At 51.0% G+C, this 22,611-nt stretch overlaps 3 protein-coding genes and 5 non-coding genes across 12 annotated transcripts; 1 reads left to right on the forward strand and 7 right to left on the reverse strand.

Moving 5' to 3' along the window:
• Window positions 1–304: 304 nt before the first annotated feature.
• Window positions 305–11,406, reverse strand: DKC1 (dyskerin pseudouridine synthase 1). Of its 2 annotated transcripts, none has more exons than XM_062640427.1 (15): window positions 10,866–11,406; window positions 10,566–10,627; window positions 10,264–10,350; window positions 9,630–9,721; window positions 8,914–9,098; window positions 8,358–8,422; window positions 7,690–7,816; window positions 7,181–7,311; window positions 6,072–6,215; window positions 5,510–5,630; window positions 4,118–4,236; window positions 3,269–3,372; window positions 2,773–2,827; window positions 1,928–2,086; window positions 305–1,668 (listed from the first exon to the last, which is right to left on the reverse strand). In XM_062640427.1, exons 1-15 carry the CDS (start codon window positions 10,906–10,908, stop codon window positions 1,600–1,602), a joined length of 1,563 nt encoding a protein of 520 aa, XP_062496411.1. In that variant the 5' UTR covers window positions 10,909–11,406; the 3' UTR covers window positions 305–1,599. The 2 variants fall into 2 exon arrangements, with proteins under 2 accessions (XP_062496411.1, XP_062496412.1); XM_062640428.1 differs by lacking the exon at window positions 10,866–11,406 and adding an exon at window positions 10,735–10,855.
• On the reverse strand, window positions 3,795–3,870 carry LOC134175075 (small nucleolar RNA SNORD83). The gene has a single exon (XR_009968887.1). It is a non-coding gene; the product is annotated as a small nucleolar RNA SNORD83 (small nucleolar RNA).
• Window positions 5,004–5,252, reverse strand: LOC134175072 (small nucleolar RNA SNORD17). Its single transcript, XR_009968885.1, has one exon. It is a non-coding gene; the product is annotated as a small nucleolar RNA SNORD17 (small nucleolar RNA).
• Window positions 6,873–7,007, reverse strand: LOC134175076 (small nucleolar RNA SNORA36 family). Its single transcript, XR_009968888.1, has one exon. It is a non-coding gene; the product is annotated as a small nucleolar RNA SNORA36 family (small nucleolar RNA).
• LOC134175073 (small nucleolar RNA SNORD83) lies at window positions 7,411–7,487 on the reverse strand. Its single transcript, XR_009968886.1, has one exon. It is a non-coding gene; the product is annotated as a small nucleolar RNA SNORD83 (small nucleolar RNA).
• Window positions 8,017–8,265, reverse strand: LOC134175077 (small nucleolar RNA SNORD17). Its single transcript, XR_009968889.1, has one exon. It is a non-coding gene; the product is annotated as a small nucleolar RNA SNORD17 (small nucleolar RNA).
• Window positions 11,407–12,052: 646 nt separating the features above from the next.
• On the reverse strand, window positions 12,053–13,365 carry F8A1 (coagulation factor VIII associated 1). The gene has a single exon (XM_062640430.1). It carries the CDS (start codon window positions 13,323–13,325, stop codon window positions 12,252–12,254), a length of 1,074 nt encoding a protein of 357 aa, XP_062496414.1. The 5' UTR covers window positions 13,326–13,365; the 3' UTR covers window positions 12,053–12,251.
• A 288-nt stretch (window positions 13,366–13,653) lies between these two features.
• On the forward strand, window positions 13,654–22,077 carry TRMT2B (tRNA methyltransferase 2 homolog B). Of its 4 annotated transcripts, none has more exons than XM_062640486.1 (12): window positions 13,654–13,967; window positions 15,277–15,331; window positions 15,926–16,045; window positions 16,460–16,559; window positions 16,993–17,063; window positions 17,498–17,644; window positions 17,790–17,884; window positions 18,399–18,613; window positions 18,742–18,843; window positions 19,025–19,144; window positions 19,925–20,024; window positions 21,816–22,077. In XM_062640486.1, the coding sequence occupies exons 1-12, from the start codon at window positions 13,735–13,737 to the stop codon at window positions 21,940–21,942; spliced, it is 1,485 nt and encodes a 494-aa protein (XP_062496470.1). In that variant the 5' UTR covers window positions 13,654–13,734; the 3' UTR covers window positions 21,943–22,077. The 4 variants fall into 4 exon arrangements, with proteins under 4 accessions (XP_062496470.1, XP_062496472.1, XP_062496471.1 ...); XM_062640488.1 differs by having other exon boundaries at window positions 13,656–13,967; window positions 15,913–16,045; XM_062640487.1 differs by lacking the exon at window positions 13,654–13,967 and having other exon boundaries at window positions 15,227–15,331; window positions 15,913–16,045.
• Window positions 22,078–22,611: the final 534 nt, after the last annotated feature.

Raw genomic sequence — 22,611 nt, forward strand, 5'->3', positions numbered from 1 at the left:
GGAAAGAGAACACCCAGCTTCCAGGCACATCTTTGTACACGTGGGTTTTACCCACTTGGAGGGTGGCCCCATGGCATCTGTGAAGTCCTGACCAGCAACAAAGGCCCCTCTGGTCAAGGTCCACATCAGCATGACCCCTTTCCCAGCACCAGCAGCTTCTTCAGCAGAGCAGCACAAAGGCTGGGCAGAAGGGGCAACTGTTTACCTGCCCTGCTGCAGCATGCACATGCATTAAGCTGCCTCCCCTCCCCAGGAACAGACCACTGATCTCTTACAGGAGGCAGATGAGGAAGGAAATCACCTGTTCAAAAATAGGGCTTTTATTTTTATGTAAAAAAGAGTAAATAAAAATGGACTTTTTTTCTTTCTGCTCAGGTTCGGGCAGCCACCAGCTGCTGGCCCCACTGCCTGCGTGTATCTCTAGCACTGGAGGGGAGAAAAGTCAGAAAAGCAATGCATGAGGCCAAGACAAGCGTTACAGAATCTCTGTAGGGATGAAGCTCAGAACAAAGCAGAGTGGATCCTTCCCATGTGGAAGAATCCCATTAAAGGGGCTAAAATCTGGCTCAGCATTACCCCTGTGAGAGGAATGAGACCTCCCACCCCCAGCAAGCCAGCCCAGACAATGGAATCAGGACAAGAAACCACTCAAGGCCCACAGCCCGTGCCCCCTTGCAAGACGTGCCTCTGGCAAAGCTTTTCCTCATGAAGACTCCAGTCCCAACAGCCCTTTTTAGCACAGCATACTGGTTACTTCACTTCTGCCCCCCAAGCAGCATCCCAGTTTCCAGCCTTCCAGAGCATATTGGCTATCCATGGAAGGCAACTGAAAGTGTTATGGTCCCATTCCAGTATGTGGGTAGAGGAGAGCGAATTGCAGCCAGAGGTACACACTGACAAGGTCCCTGGGGCACTGGGTCTGGGGATCAACCAACAACTAACACGCAGGTTCCCGCACTATGAAGCGAAAAGCAGGAATTCCATGTTCTAATCCTTTTATGATAAAGAGTTAAAAAAGCACTGAGGAATCTCGGGGTGGACTATTTGATTTCATCTAGCCAAGGGTTGAAACAAGCATATGGCCAGGTCAAAACAAAGAGCCCTTCCAATAACCGATTTGACTGTTGTTCATTCAGATGGGCCATGACAAAGCCAGTCCTCCAGACACCAACATTCTATGACGGTCAGGTAACAGCTCCAACCTTGGAGGAAAAGGAAGAAAGAGGCAGGACAAGAGGAGGGAGAAACATTATTCCTCCCTCTCAAGATGAAATCAGAGACACCAAGTAAGAGCCAGAAGCTACAGCTTCCCTGAAGATACCACTTCTATTGGCATCATGGTGCTCAGCTTTAGAGAGCAATCCAGTGCAGGAGCAGTGAGGCATCCCTCTCCTCTGACAACCCTTAAAACAGGATGAGGAGAGGTACCCGAGCAGGGCATATCCTGGGCAAACACACCCGCTCACACGTGTACACAACCAAAAAGGAACCTGGAACTTGCTGGCCACTCTGCCATGCAGCCAGTCCTCTTTTTGTCAAGGCCTCAGACTCCTCCCTCCCTGCTGAGGAGGTTTTCCTGCTTTGGACAGATCCAGTTGCTTACTCCGAGCTCTCTTCTACCTCCTTTTGTTTCTTTTTCTTCTTCTTCTTGGTGCTGGTCTCACTGGTCTGCAAAGAGGTTGGAGATATCAGGAAGGAGTCAGCTGTTCACCCCATCCCTGCCTCACCGCAGACCGATCCCAAAAGCTTCACCTGCCCAGTCTCCCACCACCCTCAACCAGTTCAGTCTTTCTCCACCTGTGGGGAGCCTGGCACTTGGGGGACACGCACACCAGGATGCTGATGCATTTGTCCTGCAGGTATTAGGGAGAGACAGCAACCTCCTCCCCATGCTTGGACTGTACCATGGGAGCACCCCACTACGTACCACTTCTATTTGCTCTCCTCCACTCTCAGCTGCCTCTTTGGCTTTCTTCTCTTTCTTCTTCTTTTTCTTTTCCTTTTTGCTCAGCTCCTCTGGTGGCGGGCTGGCAGGGGATGGCGGGCTCACAGTCTCCTCGCTTTCACTCTCCGACCCTCGCTTCCTCTGTCAGAGAAACACGCTGTCAGGCACACCACCTCCCAAAGCTGCTCCCGTCATGGAAGACCTGTTTGCAAGCCCATTGCAACTATTTTACCTGATTCAATCAAACCACACAGTTAACAATGCTTTGAGCAGCAGGGTGAAGGTACAGACTTGCCTTAGTCCCCTACTGCATACACTGGCTAGGACTTGCGTCTGCACCCTGTCCCCAAATGCTGCAGAGTTTGAAACTGCTGCATCTTTCCAAGTGCATGCACAAGCCCTGACTTGGGGCACTTTAGGCACAACTCTTACATGGACATTTCTGCAGCTGGCTGTAGCCTCCAGAAAGGTTTTCTGGCACAACAGATCTCCCCTGTGGCTCCACGCAGTGGATTCTTTTGGATGCTGCAGCTTGTACACCACAAATCAGAGCTCCTCGTTCTCATACTGTGAGCTACAGGGCTCACAACCAAAGGACAACATCCCAGAGATGAGGCCCTAAACAGCTAGCTCATGGGCCATGCAACCACAATACACATCTGGGCACTAGGCTCCCAGAATGTGAAACACCTTCCCCTGTAAAACAACCAGCCAAAGCAGCACTCAATCCAGCACCTGATACCAGTTGCCTTGAAGAAATAGGTGCGGATCCACCCTTCATCAGGGCCCAAACCACCTCACAGCCAGAGAGCTGTAAAGATACTCACTTTTGGAGCCCTCTCCGGCTCTGAAACAGCAGGTGCCTCTTTCCTGGAAGTATCCCTGAAAGAGAAGATCCCCACACTGAGCAGGACAGTGAGGAACTGACTCACACTGCTCTGTACAAGCACAGAGCCCCATCCTGTCTCAAGGCCTCTGTAACCCACACTGGGTGCTGGGTGGGGAAGCTGGTGTGGGGAAGACCTGCAGCCTGCACCAGGGTCAGACAAGGCAGGGCAACAGCAAGGCTTCCCCCATTTAATTTAGCAGACTGACTCCCTCTAAAACCACAAGCACAGGCTAGAAAGGGATAACTGTCTGCTCAGGGCCTTTCTCTCCACCACTGCCCACCAGCAGCATGCTCCAGCCAAGAAATGCCACCATACCCTATAGGTCCAGAGAGCCACCAGCTTTGTGCCAATATGCTTGGAGCACAAATGGCAGCAGCCCAGCCCTCACTGCACGGGGCTCCCTTCTGCCCCATCATGCAGGAGCTGTACCCACCTGTAATCCACATACTCCTTCTTCCAGGAATCCGGTGTGCTCTCATTGGGCTTTCCGTGCTTGTCCAGCAGACCCTTCTGGATCATCATCTTCTTTTGACTGGCCTGAGAGTAACACGCAACAAGTCAGACTGCAGCTCCAGGAAGAAGAAATCATCCCCAGAGCTTCATCCACTCGATCTAAGAGGAGGTACTCCAGGAACAAACCAACAACTACAGCATTACTTACTTAACACTTCTCTAAGGACCTTATAAACATCCCCTGCACAGCAGCCTATAGGAACGCATATTCACCACTGAATAAAGGCTAATTTGTGGGGGAAGTAATGGCAGCAGTGTAAGATGACTCTGCACACAGAATCATAGAATATTCTATGTGGACCTTCAATCATGGATTGGTTTCACCACCTTAGTGACCTGATACATTTCAGCTGAACCACTCCAGCTGCAAATGCAGGGCACAGCTAAAGACTCCAAGGTACTTGCACGGGCCTCCATCACCTCACATTCGCTGTGAGCCTCTCCAGAGCCATCAGTATGGGGTGATAGATGAAGGTCATCTTTGCACAGAGCTCTAATGCCATCCATTTCACATCATTTGGCTCTTTACCAGAGGAGGGCTGGTGCTGTACAGACCTGAGGAGCTCGTGCCTGAGCAGCAGCCCCAGCTGGGCCTCAAGCAGAGCTGCCCAGGATCCATGGGGAGGGAAAGCCTCACTCCCACTGGCACTGGGCTGGCACAGCCCCAGCACTGGGAATCATCACCACTGTGGCTCCAGGACAGCACATCTCTGCCTGAGAGTTGTGAGGTCCCACATCCTGGAATTGACCATGCCCCCACAGCACTCACCTTGGGACCGAGACCCCATTTGCGGGGGTACGTATCTCTCTCCATGATCACTCTCTTGATCTTTGCCACAACACCATGGTCACAGGTAGAAATCACTGCTGTGGTCATCAAGGCAATGGCTGCAAAAGCAGGCAGAGAGTTCATTAACTCTTAAAAGCACAACTGTGACAGCAATGCAGGAACCTGCTGCGTTCAGCCTGTTCTTCTGTCAGCACAAAGAGGAGCAACATCTCCCACTAGTGCCATTTCACCCCAAAACCTCACTGAAGGTAGGTTCTGAACTAAATCTTCAGAGACCTGCTCTTCTCAAAGGCAGCAAGTCCATCAGTGATGGATTAACCACACCATAAGCCTCTATCTTACACAGAAAGACTGGTTCTGGATCGGCAAACACAGCAAGACCACTTCACAGAGCAGCACCAACACCACCACTGGATGGGAAGAGCTCTGTAAGCAGCTCCTGGAGCACTTCCAGGCAGCTCAAGGAACCATACCAATACAGAAAGGAGCAGTGATGCTCCTTTATCAGCTCACAAAACCTTGTGGAGCCAAACATAGGAGACTAATCCTACCAATAAATGTTTTCATCACCAGGTCCCCAAGATGACCAGAGTGCAGGCAGCACAAACAGCAGGATGGAACAGCTTGCCTGTTTACCCCTCCAAGGCCCATCAGTCCCACGGCTCTGGCCAGAGCATGAGACCATGCAGCACTGCACACCATGACAGATCATCTGTACAGTCTGTCAGTCCCTGGCACCTATACAGCTTCTCTGAAGACCCTGGTTAGAACAAAGCACTCCCAGAATCATTTCACAGAAGCTGGGAGTTGCTCAAGTCCTTTTACACTGATTTGCTCAGGAAGCATGATGTGCAGGTAGCAGTATGTGATCAGACATCATCCTTCATCTCAGTGAGGACAGAGCCCCCCCCAAAGAGGGGCTCCAACCGTGCCAGCACCACTTCACTCCTGCAGGCAGCCAGCCACACACCACAACAGCCCCCAGTAGGACACTGGCAGACCAGAGGGTCTCTGGAGGCTGCACAGCACCCAGACCCTAGAACAGGAATCGGGGTGCTGCAGGAGGGCAGCACCACTGCACTCAGAGAATGGATAAACTTTGTCATCATCTCACACACAGAGCACACCTGAGCATCCACACCTGAAACCAGGCTGAGGAACGGTTCACACCTTGCCAAGGACTGACACAGCCACTGTTTCACATCCTGCCCGACATCAGCTGCCTTGGGCCACACTAACCCACAGCTCCCATTAGGAAGCACTATCTAAACCATCTACAGATAGATGGGGACCTATTTGCTGTGCATTCACTGGAACACAGATTGTTATTTCTGCAGCTAGCTGGGCACAAGAAGAACAGGAGTTTCCTACCTAGGCAGATAGCTTCTCCTTTTGTGGTGATGACAACAATCTCTTGATTAAGCTCAATTCCATCTTCATACCTGAGGACACCAGGCAGCATAATCTTGGCTCCATAGCAAATGGCATTAACCTGAAAACAAAGGAAACAGGAAGGCTTATAAGTCAATATGAGAATAAAAACAAGGTAAGAAGTGCCTCTAATATTCTAGCTTCCCATTGCTGTTACAGTCCCAGCAATAACATTTCTTCTTGTCCATTATATAAAACTTCAGAACTTTCTAAAAGAACTAAGCAAAGCAAAGCACCTATCACAGCAAACATGTGAGGCAGATCTCTTACAACCATCAGCATCCTCCTGAAGTGAGGAGAGCAGCTTCTCTGCCACTCGATTCTTGCCTCTTGCATCTTACTGCTCATCTGGCAGTGGCCCATACTAGGTCCTACACAGCTCACCATCCGGACAGAACAGGACACCATGTGGGCCCTGATCCTCCATGTATTATATCAGCTGTACAAGTGAGGAGGACACTGCAATCTCTGGCTCTCAGCTGGCACTGCGCTAGGAGCTCACCGCACTGTCTTTCATGACCAGCCGCTTGTGTGAAGTCAGCAGTTTCTCCAGTGGCAGGATAACTCTTCGCAGGTAGCTGTCATCCTTGTTGTTGTCATACTGCCACTGTGCATCCAGTACATCATGCATGGTCACCATGTTGTCCTATGAAGATGAAGACACAACCTTTCTAAACTCTCTTCCAGCCATTAACTTGAAACACACACAAACAGCTGAAGTGCAACAAAAGGAGTGAAAAACATATCCAATTCAGAAGCATCAAAAAAGCAAGCTAAAAGAGGCAAGAACACGTTCCATCAACAACTTGAGGTCAGCCTGATTTGTGCTACCACAGACTTCAACCTTCCTAATCTCAGAGAGCACTTGGATCTAATGCATCAGGTGTGTCCACATGAAACTGAAATATGACCAAATTTAAACAACTATCTGGGACTTCTAGGCAAAGAAGTCTAAATTAACCAGCTCTGCAACCTGTGACATGGAATCAATTCTTGAAGCAGCTGTACACACCCAATCCCTGGAATTCAGAAATGACTGCAGGGATTACAGCTGCAGTAAGAGCACAGATAGGTGGGGAAGCACTTCCACTGATGCATGTGTTTTGCAAGAAATCAGTCCTGGAGTCTGGACTGGCAGCAGGATCCAGCTATGACCAGACTAAAAGCACCATACTGTGTTCACAAGCCTGCACCTCCCAGGCTCAGTCTGATGAAGCACATTCCCTGCATTATGCCCTGACACCAAGCGGTCACAGATTGCAAAGCAGACAGCCCATTCACCTGAACTCGTGGCACATGCACAGTTTGTAGGCTGAGAAACACAGGTGGCATGAAACACACTTTCAGTCACCATCGTACACTTCCCAGTCATTCACTGTCCCAAAGCTTAATTACCAGAACAGGGACACCACCCTGAACTGAACTCAACACTTTGGTTCCAGACCATCTATGGCAAGAGCTCCCATGTTTTCAGGGCTATTCACTATACTCTCCCATGCTGCCATGCACCAGTACCTTCTCCTAACTCTGTAAAACTAATGCAGTTCCAAGGAACTCATACAATTCTGACAGGTTCAAGCTGGTTGGTTATAGTTAGTGGTACCACTCTACCTTCTCTCCCAGGATGCCCGAGCGCACTCTGCGGAGCTCCTGCATCTGGCCCCCTACTCCAAGCAGCAATCCAAGGTGAACACAGAGTGTTCGGATGTATGTGCCTGCTTCACAGCTCACCCAGAAGATACCTGAAACAGAGGGCAGGACAAGAGAGTATTTAAAGACGTATCCAGAAATGAACCACATCTAGAAACTCCAAGAGAAGCTGTACACTGAATCCTTCACAAAGCCATCAGCCTGGGGTGATAGATGAAGGTCATCTTTGCACTGAGTGCTAATGCCATCTAAATTGACATCATTTGGCTCTTCAATGAAGGATGCAGCAGTAAGAAACACAGAGGATTTGCTTCTCAGCACATCCAAGTAATGCATGATGCAGTTACTGCTTGATGGTGGTGAGGATTTAGGTCTTAAGACATTTGCCAACAATAGGAAGCAGCCCATTTCACAGGAAATTTTATCAGCCATCAGTTTAATAGGAAGAAGGCAGGAAAGCCCTGTTTTACCTAATCTTCTCTCAGGATCATACTCCACCAGCTTGCTCTCATAGATGGTTCTGACTCTCAGTTGTCGCTTGACAGCAGCAATGAGGGGTGGTCGCTGAAACAGCGCGCCTGTCAAAGTTTCTATTGCCTAAGGATAGAAGCAGAAGTAACCGTTGACACCTGTACCCCAACACCTTGAGGTCTCCAGCAACTATGACCACTTCCATGAGCAAGAAGGTTCACCATAATTTGGTGATGTCGTATTTAATAAAGCCAATGTGAACCACAGATGTGGTCAAAATGCGACCCCAGTGAGCACAGCTGGGCTTTTTCATCAGGTGGCAGTATGTGATCAGACATCATCCTTCATCTCAGTGAGGACAGAGCCCCCCCCAAAGAGGGGCTCCAACCATGCCGGCACCACTTCACTCCTGCAGGCAGCCAGCCACACACCACAACAGCCCCCAGTAGGACACTGGCAGACCAGAGGGTCTCTGGAGGCTGCACAGCACCCAGACCCTAGAACAGGAATCGGGGTGCTGCAGGAGGGCAGCACCACTGCACTCAGAGAATGGATAAACTTCATCATCACCTCACACACAGAGCACACCTGAGCTCTGCTCCTACCCTCTCATCTGTACACTTTGCACGTGCAGTGCCAGCATGGCTGAGAGCATGCTGAGACTTACCCTGGCAAGCTGAGCCTCACTCTCAATTGCATTGTGCAGCCGAACAATTCCCACATACTCTTTGCCTGAAAAAACGACAAGAGCAGTCAGGAGTGGCCACTTGCATTTAATGTTGACCTCAAGGTCCTCCCTGCTTCACAGCCAGAGCCCTGAAGGGTTCACAACCACCTCTCCTACAAAGTCTGCACAGTTTGGTATGGAGCTGGCTATTCTTCCAATGAAATAAATCTGAGCTACATTTATTCTTCACTGATTTTATTTCACTGGACTCATAGAGGCCATAAGTTCTGTTAGCACACAAAAGCAGTCTGCCAGAAATGTTTTCAGTGACTTCAAACTGCACAAGCCTCAAAGAAGCAATCAAGGAAAAGAACCTGATTCAGCATGGATGCACCTTCCCTAGCTTGGAGTATGAAGGACAAGCAAACCCTAGGCTCAAAGCACTGAAGACCAAGGATAGTCCTTGTCCTTTCAAAGACTGGAAATCTCCATTTTGTCTTCAAAAGAACCCCACACCTCTCCATTTATACTGAATGATCCCAGGCAATAAACATACCTGCACTCTGCTGAGATTTGACCAGTCGTGTCGCCCTCTCAATGCACACAATGAGGCACCCAGTCACCTTAGGATCCAGAGTGCCACTGTGTCCTGTCTTCTCTACTCGAAGGATGCGTCGGATCCATGCAACCACCTCGTGGGAAGATGGATTGGAAGGTTTGTCGAGGTTAATAAACCCAGACCTACAGTGCAAGATGACAGAGAACAGGAACTAAGCACTGAGGCAAATACATCAAGAGCATAAAAATGCTGACGATATTTGTTATGGCTGCAAAGAAATGTATTTCTCTGCAGCCAAGTGAACTGTGAGCCTCACAACACTGCTCTCAGTGAGCACATGTTGAGCTGCTCTGCATGCAGCAGTGAGAATATTTCATGGTCAAAGAACTCTCTTTTCCCCAAACTTCTCATCACTACTCTGCACTTAAGCCAAGGCAAATATTAGAAACAAACTCCAAGCAGTCTCAAAGCCTAGCAGGCCATAAGACCCCAGAGAACTCAAGTGTTTAAACGTGCATCCACAGACCAGCCACAACCCCAGAACAAAGCAAGCATTATCAGAAGTGATCAGCAGCTCCTATTTAGACACTTAGTGGTTAGTAGCAAGGCACTGAGGTGAGCAGAAAGGTACAAGGAGGATCCAGAACAGAAAATATGTTGGAGATATTAACTGCAAAAGAGAAATAAATCACTCCAGCCTTTACTGCACTCACCTCACATAGTCAGAAATCTCTCTCTTCAGGGGATTAGCACCAAAAGAAAGAGGTGTGTAGTGTGCTGTCATCACATTTAGCTTGTCAAAGTTCTACAAAAATCAAAGCAAAAGTTACAAATGTTTGTGAGCTCACCTTAAGTTTCAGGGTTGCTTTGCCCCAGTACATCTCCCCAGTTACACAATGTCTGATTTGTACATTTGAGTGTAAGAGGCTCTTCCAAAATGAAAACGACCCAACAATGAAACCACACTTTATGGGAAGAGAAAGAAACATAAGTCCTGTACTGAAAGTTATGGGAAAGCAGCAGAATACCAACCTTTACAATGGAGCAAAAATCCAGTGTGCCCCAGAAACTCAGCACAAGCAATTCATAAGTACACACAGCTCACAGGCAACCAAAATAAATAGAAGAAATCTGGTTGGGTCTTTACAGGAGAGATGGAAAACTTATAAAGCAGACATGGAAATGATGCTGCAAGACAAACGTTGTAACACGATTTCTGCATACAGAGAGCTGTTCCCTAGCCGTAGGGTTGCACAGAGAAGGAGCTGTGCCTCTCCAGGGCCTGCACTGAGAGGACAAAAGATGCAGCAGGACCAGGGCCACGAGGTTGTCTACGACCAGCCCTACCTTCAGCAGCAAGGGCCACTGAGACGTGTCCAGCTGGGCGACGCGGGACTCGGGCTTGATGAAGAACTCCTCCGTGTGCTGGATGTCCTGATGGGGATGAAGGTACCGAGGTCAGAGGGGGAACCGCGGAGGCCCGCGCTCCCATTGCTGCCTCCACGTGGCCCCGGCCATGCTCCAGCTCGGGCACGCTGTGAGGCACGGCTGACCCCCAGGCCCTGCCCTTAGGCCCCACGGATCGAGCTGCGGAACCCCCCGTCACCTTCTCTCCCTTCTCCCCTCTAAGCCGGCGGCCCCGCACTCACCGCTACATCCTCATCGGCAAGCGCCCGCTTCTCCTTCTTCCGCCGCTTCGTCACGCTGGAACCTGTGGGAGCGACACGGTGAGCATCCCCGCCGGCACCGGAGGGGGCCCCGGAGCGCTCCCATAGCCCCGACCCCCCCCCACCCCGGGCCGGGCCCGCCGCCACGCACCGTTCCCGTCCGCCATGGCCGCACCGCGTGGTGCCGCCGCCGCGCAGGGACCGCGGAGGCCGCCCCTTCCCGACAAGCCCCGCGCGCGGCCGGTCCCGCCTAGCCCTGAGCGCGCCCAGGCCTCGACCTACCGGCGGCCGGGGGAACCGGATGTCCCGTCCCGTCCCGTCCCATCGGGAAGCGGCGATGGGCTCCGGAGCTCCGCAGGCAGCAGTCGTTTAAGGGAGCGGTGAGCCCTGTTGTCCCGCCTGAAGCTTTACAGCGAAGTGAGGCGTTAACACAGCGGATGGACCCTCCCGGGTGGGGTCCAGCTTTGGGGAGAGCGGACTTGGATCCCTACTGAGTTTCCAGACTGGATACCGTGTACTTGCCTTCCTGCTCGTGCTGGTTGAAGCCGTTGGACCAGTGGATCCCCACCGTTCTCCAAAGCCCCCTCATAATCCTGCTTCAGTTTACTCTTATCTCCTTGCAAGCTCTAGTCACAACAGATTTCTAACCCCAGACTGAGCACCTGTTACAGTCCCAAATAGTATCTACTCGAGGCCAGGCAGCCCAATCTCCTCCTGACTCCAGGGTTAACTTCACATTCTTTTAAATGATCTTTTTCTTATGATAGAACTACTCAGTAACAGGTTAACATCTGCCCAGGATGGATTATAGCCAGAAGAAATGTTAGTGATCTATCAGTGATGCACATTGATCCATGACTTCTCTTTACCTAGTCATTTGATTTCCTCACATAACCAACCCCTTAGTGTTCCAGATGTGAAGGCTGTAACACTGGAGATGGGGGAAGAATATTTCACAGACACCCCCTCCACTGGCTGCACTGCAAGAGGATTAGGGATAACATTAGAAACCAAGGAGTAAAGCTCAACAGAAGCAGTGGGGACATCAGAGCCAGTCGCAATGGGATTCAATAGGTAATACAGAGGGAGAGTACAAGATGGTGCAGAAACCAACCCATCTGTTCTATATAAGATGCAGCTAGACTGCGACAGGCACCTGCCCTCAGGCAGCTGCTTGCAGGTCAGTGACCAACTCCTTTTCTCCACCATGAGAGCTAAATGCTCTCTTTGGCTGCACTATTTCATCTTCAGGGGGAAACAAAAAACAGTTTTATGTGCTGCCCTTTCTCAAAGCAACTTCAGCAACTTCCAATTTCCAGATGTGCAAGCCCTCCAGCACCCTTACCCCAGGTGATACTGCCCTGGCAAGTTTTCCTGTGTGCAAATTGCAGCCGGTTCTTTAAGAAACAGCCTGTTTCTGCCGTTCTGCTTTAGCATTACACTTTTTCAAAGCATGACAATTTTCAGTATGCACAATGAGTGGTTTACTATGACACAACATAAGATGAACACATTTGCTCATCGATTATTACTTGTTTCTGTTATAGAATTCGTATTAAAAATAAATAACAAAATAGAGGATAAACTGACACAGACTGTGGCTTCAAAGGTAAGTCCAAGCCCGACCCTGTGGCTCTGCAAAAGGCCCATCCATGCCCACGGTGGTGCTCAGAGCCCCTGTCCGGCAGGGCTCAGCATCTCCTGCAACACCAGGTGGAGGAGGTGGTTCTGCTCCGCGCTAAGCAGCGGCCACAGCTCGGCCTGCAGGGCCTTCAGCGCCTCTGCGTCCTTCTCCTGGCACGCCAGCACGGCCGACTGCAGCAGCAGGAAGAGCTCGGACGGTAAGTAGCTCGCTGCAGGCGGCAGCCCTCCGCCCGCCCCGGCGCCGCCACCAGTCCCGGGCCCCGCACCGCTCTCGGGAGCCTCCCAGCAGTACTGCTCCAGCGTCCGGGCGTGCTCGGGCAGCAGCTTGGCGGGCGGCGGCTGCAGCAGCAGCAACAGCAGCACCCGCGACACCTCGCAACGCGCCAGCACGTCCATGAAGGCACCACCGGGGGCTCCCCCGCCGCCGACACCACCACCCAGCCCGGCCGCTGCCAGCGCCTGCGCCCGAGTCAGCGCCGCCAGCGCACCGGCGTAGTCGCGACCCAGCAGCAGGCAGGAGGCGCGGTCGGCCAAGCACCGCAGAGCCTCCAAAGGCAGCCGCGCCACCGCCAGCAGGTCGGCTGCCCGCTGCAGAGGGGCGGCGGCGCTCGCGGGCCGTCCCGTGTCGCGCAGCGCCGCGGCCAGCTCCAGGCACAGCCCGGCCGCCAGCGCCGGCTGTCCCCGCTCCAAGTGCAGGCGGGCGGCGAACGCGCCGCAGCTCTGCGCCGCCGCGACATGCTCGCCGAAGCCGCCGCGCAGCCCCAGGCGCTGCCGCAGGTCGCGCTCCTGCCGCAGAAAGAGCCGTGCGGCCTCGGCCAGGGCGGCCGCCTCGGCGGGGCCGTGGAACAGGCTCTGCGCGCACCGCGCAACGGCCAGCTGGCACCAGGCCGCGTAGGGCAGGCTCTCCTGGGCGCGCAGTTCCCTCGCCAGCGCCGCGAACTGCTCGGCCGCCTCCGCCACGTTCGGCTTGCGCAGGAAGCGCCGCCGCAGCTTGGCCGACACCAGCCGGTATCGCGACAGGAAATCGCCGTCGCTGCCCAGGCCCGGCCCGGAGCCGCCCGCCCCGCCGGGACCGGAGCTGCCTGCAACCGACAGCATCGCGCGCCAGCCGGAACTGACGCACCCGGAACGCTCGCCGCTTCACTCCGCTTCGCGTAGCCGCCGGCCAATCAGCGCCGGCTCCGAGGGTCACGCGGACGGCGGGGCAGGGAAGAGGGGTGGCTATTGGACAAGTCTCAAGGACGCCCCGCCCACTCGGGGCGAGTCTATATGGCAGGCCCCGCCCGTGCCGCCCCGGTCTGAGGGGGCACGGTAGCCCGGTGGTGCCGCCGGCGGTAATCGCGGCCGGGGGAGGAGGCAGCGCTCTCGTCTCCCGCTGCAGGCACCGTCCGGCTGCAGTGGGTGAAGTGCAAGCACCGACGGGCCGCGGGTGCCTCTAAACCGAGTGGTTTCACTTCCCGGAGCGGCGCACGGTGCTTTCCTCCACCCGTCTCCAGGGGTGAAGCCGATGTGCCCGACGGGCTGGCGGTGGCCTCGCTGCGCTGCTGGCAGCGGTGCAGCCGCTCTCCGCCCCGCCATGGCTCTGTCCTGTGCGCTGAGGCTACGGCACCGGCCCCTTTGGAGCGCTCTCCTGAGCAGCCTGCCTGGCTGGGACCGCAGCTTGCCGGCACAGAAGGCAGCAGCACAGCGGAAGGAGAAGGGAAAGGGCGGTGAGGGCCGCAGCCCCTCCTGGGAGGAGAGGTAGGGCTTTACCAAAACGCTTGCTTCCAAAGCACCTGAAGCGGTTCGAGCAGTGGGTTGGGGGTTTCACCTATAGCCAGCGCTCTCCAGGAGGAATGGAAGAGCCAGGGCTCAGCTGGCTCCCCTGGAGCTTGGCCTGGGGATGGAAACAACAGAAAACACAAGAGGAAAGGGTCAGGAGCAGAGCGGTTGTCACACTGGCAAGCAAAAAGTAATAGTCTATTTGATTTGCGGTTCTGTGCCTGAAAGTAGTTGGGTGCTTCGGAAGCAGCTCCAAACATCCCAGTAAGCAACAACAGCATCTTATCCAGCTGTGGTGTGAGGCTGTCCATGGGCATCGTGTGTCCGCAGCTGATGATAGTTACAGCTTGGAGCATATCCACCTCACCCCTTCCGCTGCTGGGGCTTGGTTTTGGTTTATTTTTAGATTAGGTTTTCTGTGTTTTGCTCATGCTCGCCCTGCCTCAGGTACAAGCAGCTCCAGGTTCTGAGGTTTATCTCTGAACTGTCAGGGTATGAGTGGCCAGGTCAGTGAGAGTGGGCAGCCTGTAATTCACTGCCTGTCACACACAAACTGTGCATTTTGCTCTGGTGGAATTAATCTGGTAAAGCATTAGCAACTAGAAAAGAGCAGTAGTGGCTGGAAGTGTGAGCAGGTCCATGTTGCAGGATGGATGTATCGAGTGATGAAAGAAGCATCTTGCTCCTTTAGAAGAAAACTCCAGGGAGATGGGACTTGGGCTGTCCTCAGAGCAGCAACGGATTTGCAAAGCCTGTGATTCAGTGGGAGAAAGCAACAGACCCCATCTGAAGCTACAATATATTATCTATCTATCTATCTATCTATCTATGTATCTCTTCATTTTCCTCTTTTCTGCCTGCACTTTGGTTTGATTTTTTTCCCCATTTGAATAATCATTCTCATGGCTTTACCATCCTGGAATCAGATCTCACCCACGGCTTGGCAGGGTCTCTCTGGGTCCCTGGGCAGGGGAAACACTGTTCCTGGCCCTGTCCTCTAAAGGGGGATCAGCAAGATACCTGGGTTACCCGAGCATCACTGGTCAATCTGCCAAAGGCTCAACCTGTCCTCTGGAGAGCTGGTCATTGTTCCTGGGTCACCCTTCCAGCCACAAGTGTTCTGCACTGGGAAGGTGCCATGAAAAGGGAGTTTCATTGTTCACAGCCAGCTTTGGTACAGAGCCTGTACCAGAAGGGTCCTGCGCATGAAGCAGTTGGTGAGGATGTTATGCCCTAAGGATCAGGAAGTGAGTAGCTCTGACCACTACTGTGATGTTGTGCTTTCCAGGTTAGCAAATGCAGTGACTCCACTGTGGAGACTTCCCTATCATGAGCAGCTGCAGGTAAGATGTATGTGGACTTTTCTCCGTTGTGTTGCCCCAGCTGTCCCTATTATCCCTCCTGAGCAACAGCATGGAGCATCTTACTGCGTAATGGATGTAAACTCTTCAGACCCCGTTTACTGGTGCTTTAGTTCTTCATTAATTAAATGTGGAATGAATAAAATGAAATTAAAATTATATTTTTTAATTAAATTACAATGAATTCTAATTTTTTTTAATTGGAATGAATTAAATTAAATGAATCAAATATGTTCAAGGCTAGAACTGTGAGGTCCCCTGTGGGGGGGTGTATGTGGTCACCAACAGCACAGAAGATGGGCACTCACACAGTGATCCTGCCCAGCTGGTTCACTGGGGCTTCAGGCTGGACCAAGCGCTCCAGTGTCTGTGGTCCCAGTGGTTTGGGACCACAGACACAGGATTTCTCTCTCTCTGTTACTCCAAGCAGCTGCAGTGATAGGAAAGGCAGAGCTCCTCTGGGGCTGTGTCCTACTTGCAGTGTTCCCTCCTGTTGGCCTTCCCAGAGGTGGGTGATGGGCTGCCCACTGCTGTGTGGTCCTGTGAGAGTGTTTCTGGCTTAGGACTCCTCTGCAGGTGAAGTATGAAAGCCAGAGGAAGATTTTGCAGATGCTGGCATCTTGTCTTGAGAAGCTGGGCACAGACACACGGCAACCTGGTGGACTCTGCTGTCCTCTCCAGCCTATAGTCCCGTCGGTGAGTGTCCCAAGGGAATGCTGTTCCCTCTGACCCACTAACAGTCTCTCGCTCAGATCCCAGAGTGTCTCATGGTGGGGATTACTTGATTGCAGGTAATGTGTCTGTGGCAGTCCTGCTAGCTTCTGCTTTGCAGCCTGTGACTGCTGGAGGGTGAACAAGCCTGGTGATTTTGAACTCTTTTTTGTGCCCAAGCCTTCCCTGATAAAGCTGTTACCATTCTGTCCCATAGAGCAATTCCTCCTTCCCAAGGGGAAGTACTGGGGGTCTCGTGCACAAACTCAGTTTCTGCATTTTGCACATTCATGTGGATCTTCCCGTGTCGCCAACAGAACACCCAGGCTGGGGTTTGCCTTTCCTCCATTACTTTTTCTTTTAATCCAACGCTTTACTGTTCCTTCTTTCCTCTCCCAGCCTGTCATTAATGGCTACCGAAACAAATCTACTTTCTCTGTGAACCGAGGACCAGATGGGAACCCCAAAACCGTGGGGCTCTATGTGGGAACTGGCAAAGGTCAGTGCAGGACAAGGAGCTGGGTAGAAAACTGCTGGTGTGGGTTAAGGCAAGGCTTTGCTGTGACAGCCCCCATCTGAGTTAGAAGCCTGAGTCCTGGCAATGCCAACAGAAACACCACCAAGTCCAAGGAAACAAAGGAAAACCTCAGTTCATTAGCTTCTTAAGAAGCACCAGCTTTTAATGTGCTAAATAGAGCAGTAAGGATGACAGCTGTGGTAGCAGCCCCTCCAGGATTTAGGGTTGTTATTCTCAGTTATGCTGTTCCCATGTTTTTGCCGTGTTCCAGGAGCCTGTGCTGAGCAGGGAGAGCATGGGGGGATGTGTGTGTGTCCCTAGGCAGCAGAGCAACGTTGGAGCATTTGGGATGTCTGAGGCAGTGCTTTATGTGCCCTGAAACAAAACAACTAAATATCTCTCTGTCTCTCTCCAGCAAGAAATATTGTCTGTGTGAAAGGCAACCACATGGAGAACATACCCCTAAAACACAAGCAAGTAGCCCAGGTAAATAAATGAGTCATGTCTGTTCCTGGACTGTGAAATAGAAGGACTGCTATAACTTTTATATGGGAGAACATTGTCATTTTAGTTACCCTGTGTTTTCAAGTCCAGTTTCATGTTTTGGGGAGTTTCAGGCCTGACTGTGATTAATGGATAAAAAAGCCTGCATGTTAATGTTGCAGCTTCTAAACTATCCCAAAGACTGAAGTTAATCAAGTGACAATTAATTTGTGTCAATCTATTAAAGTACGTAAGAACCACAAATTGAAATCAAGTTCCAAGAACTTGGAAAGAGCTTTCACTGAGTGCGTTGAAATCAAACAGTACAAGTCAGATGATACTGGTGGAACGGCCACACGTTTGGGGTGCACAGAGTTATGCTAAGACCAGGGCATTTGTCTTCACTCTATTACAAGTGCCATTTCCCCTCTGCTCAGTGCTATGAGGACTTCATCCGCAGCTCCCCCCTGGACTCCTGCCTCCTCTTCCACAAAGGTGGCCACTGGCGGGAGCTCGTGGTGCGCACCAGCAGCTATGGTCACACCATGGCTATCATCACCTTCCACCCGCAGGACCTGGGCCAAGTGAGTACATGGAGGACAGAGCCATGGCAAGAGGCACATGAGCCAGGTGACGGCTCCTGGCTGACCTGAGCTTGCTGAGTGTATCACTGGGGAGAGGTGTCTAATTGGATTACCCAAAGAGCTTGTCCTTTCTGGCTCCTGACAGGAGGAGCTGGCTACTCAGAAATCATTGCTTAAGGAATTCTTCACGTGTGGACCTGGAGCAATCTGTGCCTTGACTTCACTTTATTTCCAAGAGAGGTATATGTCCTGACATGGGGAAGAAGTGGAAAGAAAACCACCTCCTTTTTCTCCTCCATCTCTAATTAAATTCAAATTCTACCAGTCCAGGGACTGCTTGAAGACAATGACAGATGTTTGGCTGCCTTTTGTAGATGTGGTTTTAAGATAGCCACATGTTTTGTTTTCACAGACCTGAAATATTTGAATACACTCTGTGGCCCTACCTCATGGGAGTTATGAGCCTTGAGTTTACTCCCAAGACAGTGAATCACATTAGTGGCAAAACTGGGGAATAGACCCTTGGTCTGCTGTCTTCTGCAAACCCATTTTGATTCTTTTGATGAATTACAGGCAGTGCAAATTACAGATCCCTTACCAAAAAATCAGAATTCTTTGATCCTCTTGAAAGGTTCACCTGAAATAAAAGTTGGTGCAGGGAGAACCATCCTCCCCTGCACATGAGCACCCTGGGAACGGGAATGAACTGCTTCTCTGCTGCCTTCTAACAGCTGGTTCTTGTGTGCTCTGCTAGCACCATGACACGCTGCTCCCACGAGCAGGCCCCCTTCCAGCTCCTTCACGGAGAACCACACATCTTTGAAGAAGTGCTTGGCCTCAAGTTTCGCATCTCTCCGGATGCCTTCTTCCAAGTAAACACGGCTGGAGCAGAAGCTCTGTACCAGGCAGTTGGGGAGCTGGGTCAGGTTGGTGGGGACACCATCCTCCTGGACATCTGCTGTGGAACGGGTGAGCAGTGGCTGTGTGAGCCTGGCCCCCAGGGCTGGTGCTTTGCGTGCCAGAAATGATCTCCAGTATCTAAAGGCTTCTTTCTTCAGCATGGATATACAGAGTATTTTTGTGTCCCTTGTTTCTAGGTGCAATAGGTCTCTCTCTGGCTCGCCAAGTGTCCAAGATTATTGGCATTGAGATGGTGGAGAAGGCAATAGAGGATGCCAGGTGGAATGCAGCATTCAATGGTGAGTTCAAACTTGCCATGGCAGAGAGTTTCGAGCTAACTGCTGAAAAACTGGAAGCAGAACTGAGCAGAGGGATGCTGACAAGTCACCTCCACGCAGCAAAAGGTGGTACTTTGTGTTACACCTGATGTCTGGTGAGACTGGCTCTGCTCAGTTCGTGCGGTTGCTTTCTGCTTCACAGGAATTTCAAACTGTGAGTTTCACAGTGGAAAGGCAGAGGCCGTATTACCACAGCTCCTGTCATCGTGGGAGGAAGCCCGACCCGTTGTTGCTGTGGTGAACCCATCCCGGGCTGGGCTCCGTAAGAGAATATGCTATTTATTTTCACCTTGAAAGCAGGGAATTTTGAACAAGCTCCATGAGACCTCTTACACTGGCTCCAAAACCCCTCTTTAGTCTCTAGTTTCTTACCTTGGTGCTAACAGCAGCTAAAATCCCATGGTCTGCTGTTTCCAGTGCCTTTGTCATGCGTTCTCTTTAAAGCAGACAGCTCTAATATTTTCCCCATCTTTCATGGCTTCTCAGAATCATTTAGGAGAGAAGGAGCCTCTGAAGGCCTGTGTGCAATCCCCCAACTACAGCAAGGCCAATTTCAGAGTTGTATATGGTTGCACAGGGCTATGAAGCACAGCTGAGGTTTGAATGTGTCCAAGGGTGGATAATATCTCCTGATTTCTTTTTTTTCCCTAATACTCCCTACATTTCCCCTTGCTGCAGTGCATCTGTTGCCTCTCACCCTCTTCTCACGCCCCTCTGAGAAGATTCTAGCTCTGTCTTTTCTGTAATCCCCCATGAAGCCACTGAAGATAGCAAATGGAACCCTGCTCACCTTCTCTTTCCCAGGCTGAATAACCCCAGCCCTTACACACTCCTTGTGCATCCTGTGCCCCAGCCCTCTAACCGTTTTAGTTGTCTCTGCTGGATTTGCTTCGGTGTGTACTAGGAAGTCCCAGGCTGGTCCTGATGCAGTCTCACAAGTGTGTGTGATGTGCAGTTGTGTGATGGTTCCTGTGCAATCATTCCTTCTGGAGAGCTCATGGTGGTGGAGGGTGACTGTGAAGCACGGTATCTGTTTTCCCAGATTACAGGGTTGTGCGAGCCATCCGAAACTGCAAGTCCATCAGAAGGCTGCTTTACATCTCCTGCAAGCCAGAGGGTGAAGCCATGAGGAACTTTACTGAGTGAGCACTCTCCTCTCTTCTTTTCTTCCACTGACTTAGTGACAGGGACAGACCTGGTTATGTCAGACAAGGACATAAATATCTGACCTCGGCTTAGGAAGGTTTTTGTTGCAACTGAATTGCACTGGGTGAGTTCTGCAGGTGTGGCCCAGGACTGGTCAGTGCATGGTCAGAAGTGGTTTATGTGTTACTCTGGGTTTACCTGTAAGCTATACTTCCTGGTTTAAGGTAGTGGGTATTCTTTGGGGTTTGTGTTCCAGCAGGATACTTTACTACATCAGTGTGGAAGAGCACATGTGCTATAACGGCATTGTGCATCCTTCCCTAACAAAATAGCCCATCTGTGTGTGGGATACAGAGTCCACTGGGTTCACTGCAGGGGGGTTGGCCCCAGGCTAATGAAGTACAGCCAAGGGGATTTAGTCACCTGCTGTCAGGGTCCCACTGGAGAAAACCCCAGTGCCGGACCCTGTTTCAGTTCATGATCCCAAGAGTGAAATTAAGATGCAAATGAGGTCAAGTACCCTCATCATTAAAAATTACAAAAAGACAGTTTTTATAAAAAAGGGAAATGATTGTAATAAAGGAGATAGTGATAGGAGAGATTGGAAAAAAGTTAGAAAATGAAGCAAGGATTCAGGGTGCAGAGAGTGAGAGCGAGCAATAGTCACCACTGGGGATCCATTGTCATCGTCACTGATGGTGATGGGAGTTCTTCAGGGTTTGTAGTTGGAATGGGAGCAAAGTGTCCCCCAAGAGTCCATCAGAGGTGGGTGTCCTCCTGGAGGTGTCCTTCTGGAGTCATCCCCTTGAAGGTACCCATGGAGTGTGTTTTGTGGAGTTGCCCTCATGGCGATGTCTCATGGAGGGTGTCCCTCAGGGTCTGTAGTAGTCATCGGTGGAGAGTGTCCTCACGGAGGTGTCCTTCTGGAGTCATCCTCATGGCAATGGCTCCCCGGAGATGTATCCCTTGGTGATTACCTCCTTCCCCTTTTATAATGAGCGGGGGGAGTACCCCTGCTCTTCATGTCACCTATTGCTAGTTCCTGGTGGACTAGTTTCCCTGGTCTTGCAGCCAGCTCTTCAACTGCACACACACAGGTGCCTGCAGCAATTCTTGGGATAATGGGTAGCAATTCCTCACACCAGTCCTAGAGGTAATGGACTGAAGAGTCCTTCCTACTGAAAGAGCTCTTTCCTACTCATCCCTCAGGCAATGGATGGTGGAGTCCCAGTTCAGCTCCTCACACCCTTCTCACAGGCAGTGGATATTGGAGTCTTATCTCAACTCCTCCCACCCATCTCTGAGACAAAAGATAGGTGGATTTCCATCTTAGCTTCTCAGACCAGTCTTTGAGACAATGGACAGTGGAGTCTGATTTCAGATCAGTCTCTTGCACCTGCTTAGTGTTAATCATATAGCCAAGTCTTTATCCAGAGCAGGCCTATTTGTAGGTGATAAATCTGTCTGCAGGTAACCAATGAAGGTGGTGCAAAACTGAGGATTATTTCCTAAGGGTATTGTCTATCAGCTGGGATGGCTTGTGAGAAAGGGAGCTTTAAACCTGCCACTGACTCTTCAGCTTGTCCATGAGGTTTTCAGGGCTGGTTTGGGGTTCAGTATTGATGGTTCCACACCTCAGCCTGTGTCAGCTGAAGACTCAGAGTGATGTTAGCCAAACACATGATGCCTCCGTAGTACATTCTCTGTGCTACTGTACACACGGTCTCTCCCACATGATACACATTTTCTGCTACTGGTCTAAAGGATGCTCTCTTTGCTTTTCACAGGTTGTGCTGCCCACCTGACCCAGGGAAGAAACTGTTAGGAGACCCATTTACCCCCACGTTGGCTATACCTTTTGATATGTTTCCTCATACTGTTCATTGTGAGCTGGTGCTGCTGCTAACCCGCTAACAAGGACATAGGTATGCCAGCTCTGAGAGCTTGGGAAGCAACCTCCTGCAGTACTGAAGCCTGGAGTCTACGTAGTGATGGATTTTAACTTATTTTGTTGACATTTGTATTTAAAAAATAATTTTGCTTTTGCTCTTACTTTGGGTTGCCTCACACTGTTTTGTAAGGAAACACTCAGATTTCTGGGATGAAAAAGTTCTCTGTAGCATTTCATCACCCTTCTCTCCCCTGCATCCCCGCCTCTTCATGGGATGCTGGTTAAAGCAGCCTGGAAAATACGCTCCCCCTGCTATTGTGGGTTTTCACCATCAACATGTGAATATGGAATACTAAAATCCACTCTATTTTCAAGTACTGCATGCTGTTAGTTCTCTGCTTGCTTCAAGAATTTTTCAAGTTGATAGTGAATTTGCAATGAAGAAACAGTAGGAACTAGACACCCTCATGTTTCACTGGGAAAATGTGGACTTTTGGGGTCAGGGGAATGTTTCCTGTGTAAACTTCCAAACCCACTACTGAATCACTGTCAGTCATGTGGGTATGATGGAGGCAGTGGGGAAGATTTGTCTATAAAATGAAGAGAGAATAGGTTTCAGCATGTTCCATCCTTGCCATTCTCTGCTAATCCTTGTTGATAACCTAAATATGAAGTGCCTTGTGAAAATGTCA

This window comes from Pezoporus occidentalis, unplaced genomic scaffold (assembly GCF_034315485.1).
Source record: "Pezoporus occidentalis ecotype Australia unplaced genomic scaffold, CSIRO_AGI_Poc_V1 ctg65, whole genome shotgun sequence".
In the NCBI taxonomy this organism is placed as follows: domain Eukaryota; kingdom Metazoa; phylum Chordata; class Aves; order Psittaciformes; family Psittacidae; genus Pezoporus; species Pezoporus occidentalis.

Coding starts and splice junctions, on each gene's coding strand:
- F8A1 (XM_062640430.1), bottom strand. CDS start 13,325: ATGCTGTCGGTTGCAGGCAGCTCCGGTCCCGGCGGGGCGGGCGGCTCC.
- DKC1 (XM_062640427.1), bottom strand. CDS start 10,908: ATGGGACGGGACGGGACGGGACATCCGGTTCCCCCGGCCGCCG. Junction 10,628..10,865: donor TCCGGTTCCCCCGGCCGCCG/GTAGGTCGAGGC, acceptor TCGCTCCCACAG/GTTCCAGCGTGACGAAGCGG. Junction 3,373..4,117: donor AATGGGGTCTCGGTCCCAAG/GTGAGTGCTGTG, acceptor TGTTACTCTCAG/GCCAGTCAAAAGAAGATGAT.
- TRMT2B (XM_062640486.1), top strand. CDS start 13,735: ATGTGCCCGACGGGCTGGCGGTGGCCTCGCTGCGCTGCTGGCAGCGGT. Junction 19,145..19,924: donor CCCATCCCGGGCTGGGCTCC/GTAAGAGAATAT, acceptor CTGTTTTCCCAG/ATTACAGGGTTGTGCGAGCC. Junction 20,025..21,815: donor GCCATGAGGAACTTTACTGA/GTGAGCACTCTC, acceptor TGCTTTTCACAG/GTTGTGCTGCCCACCTGACC.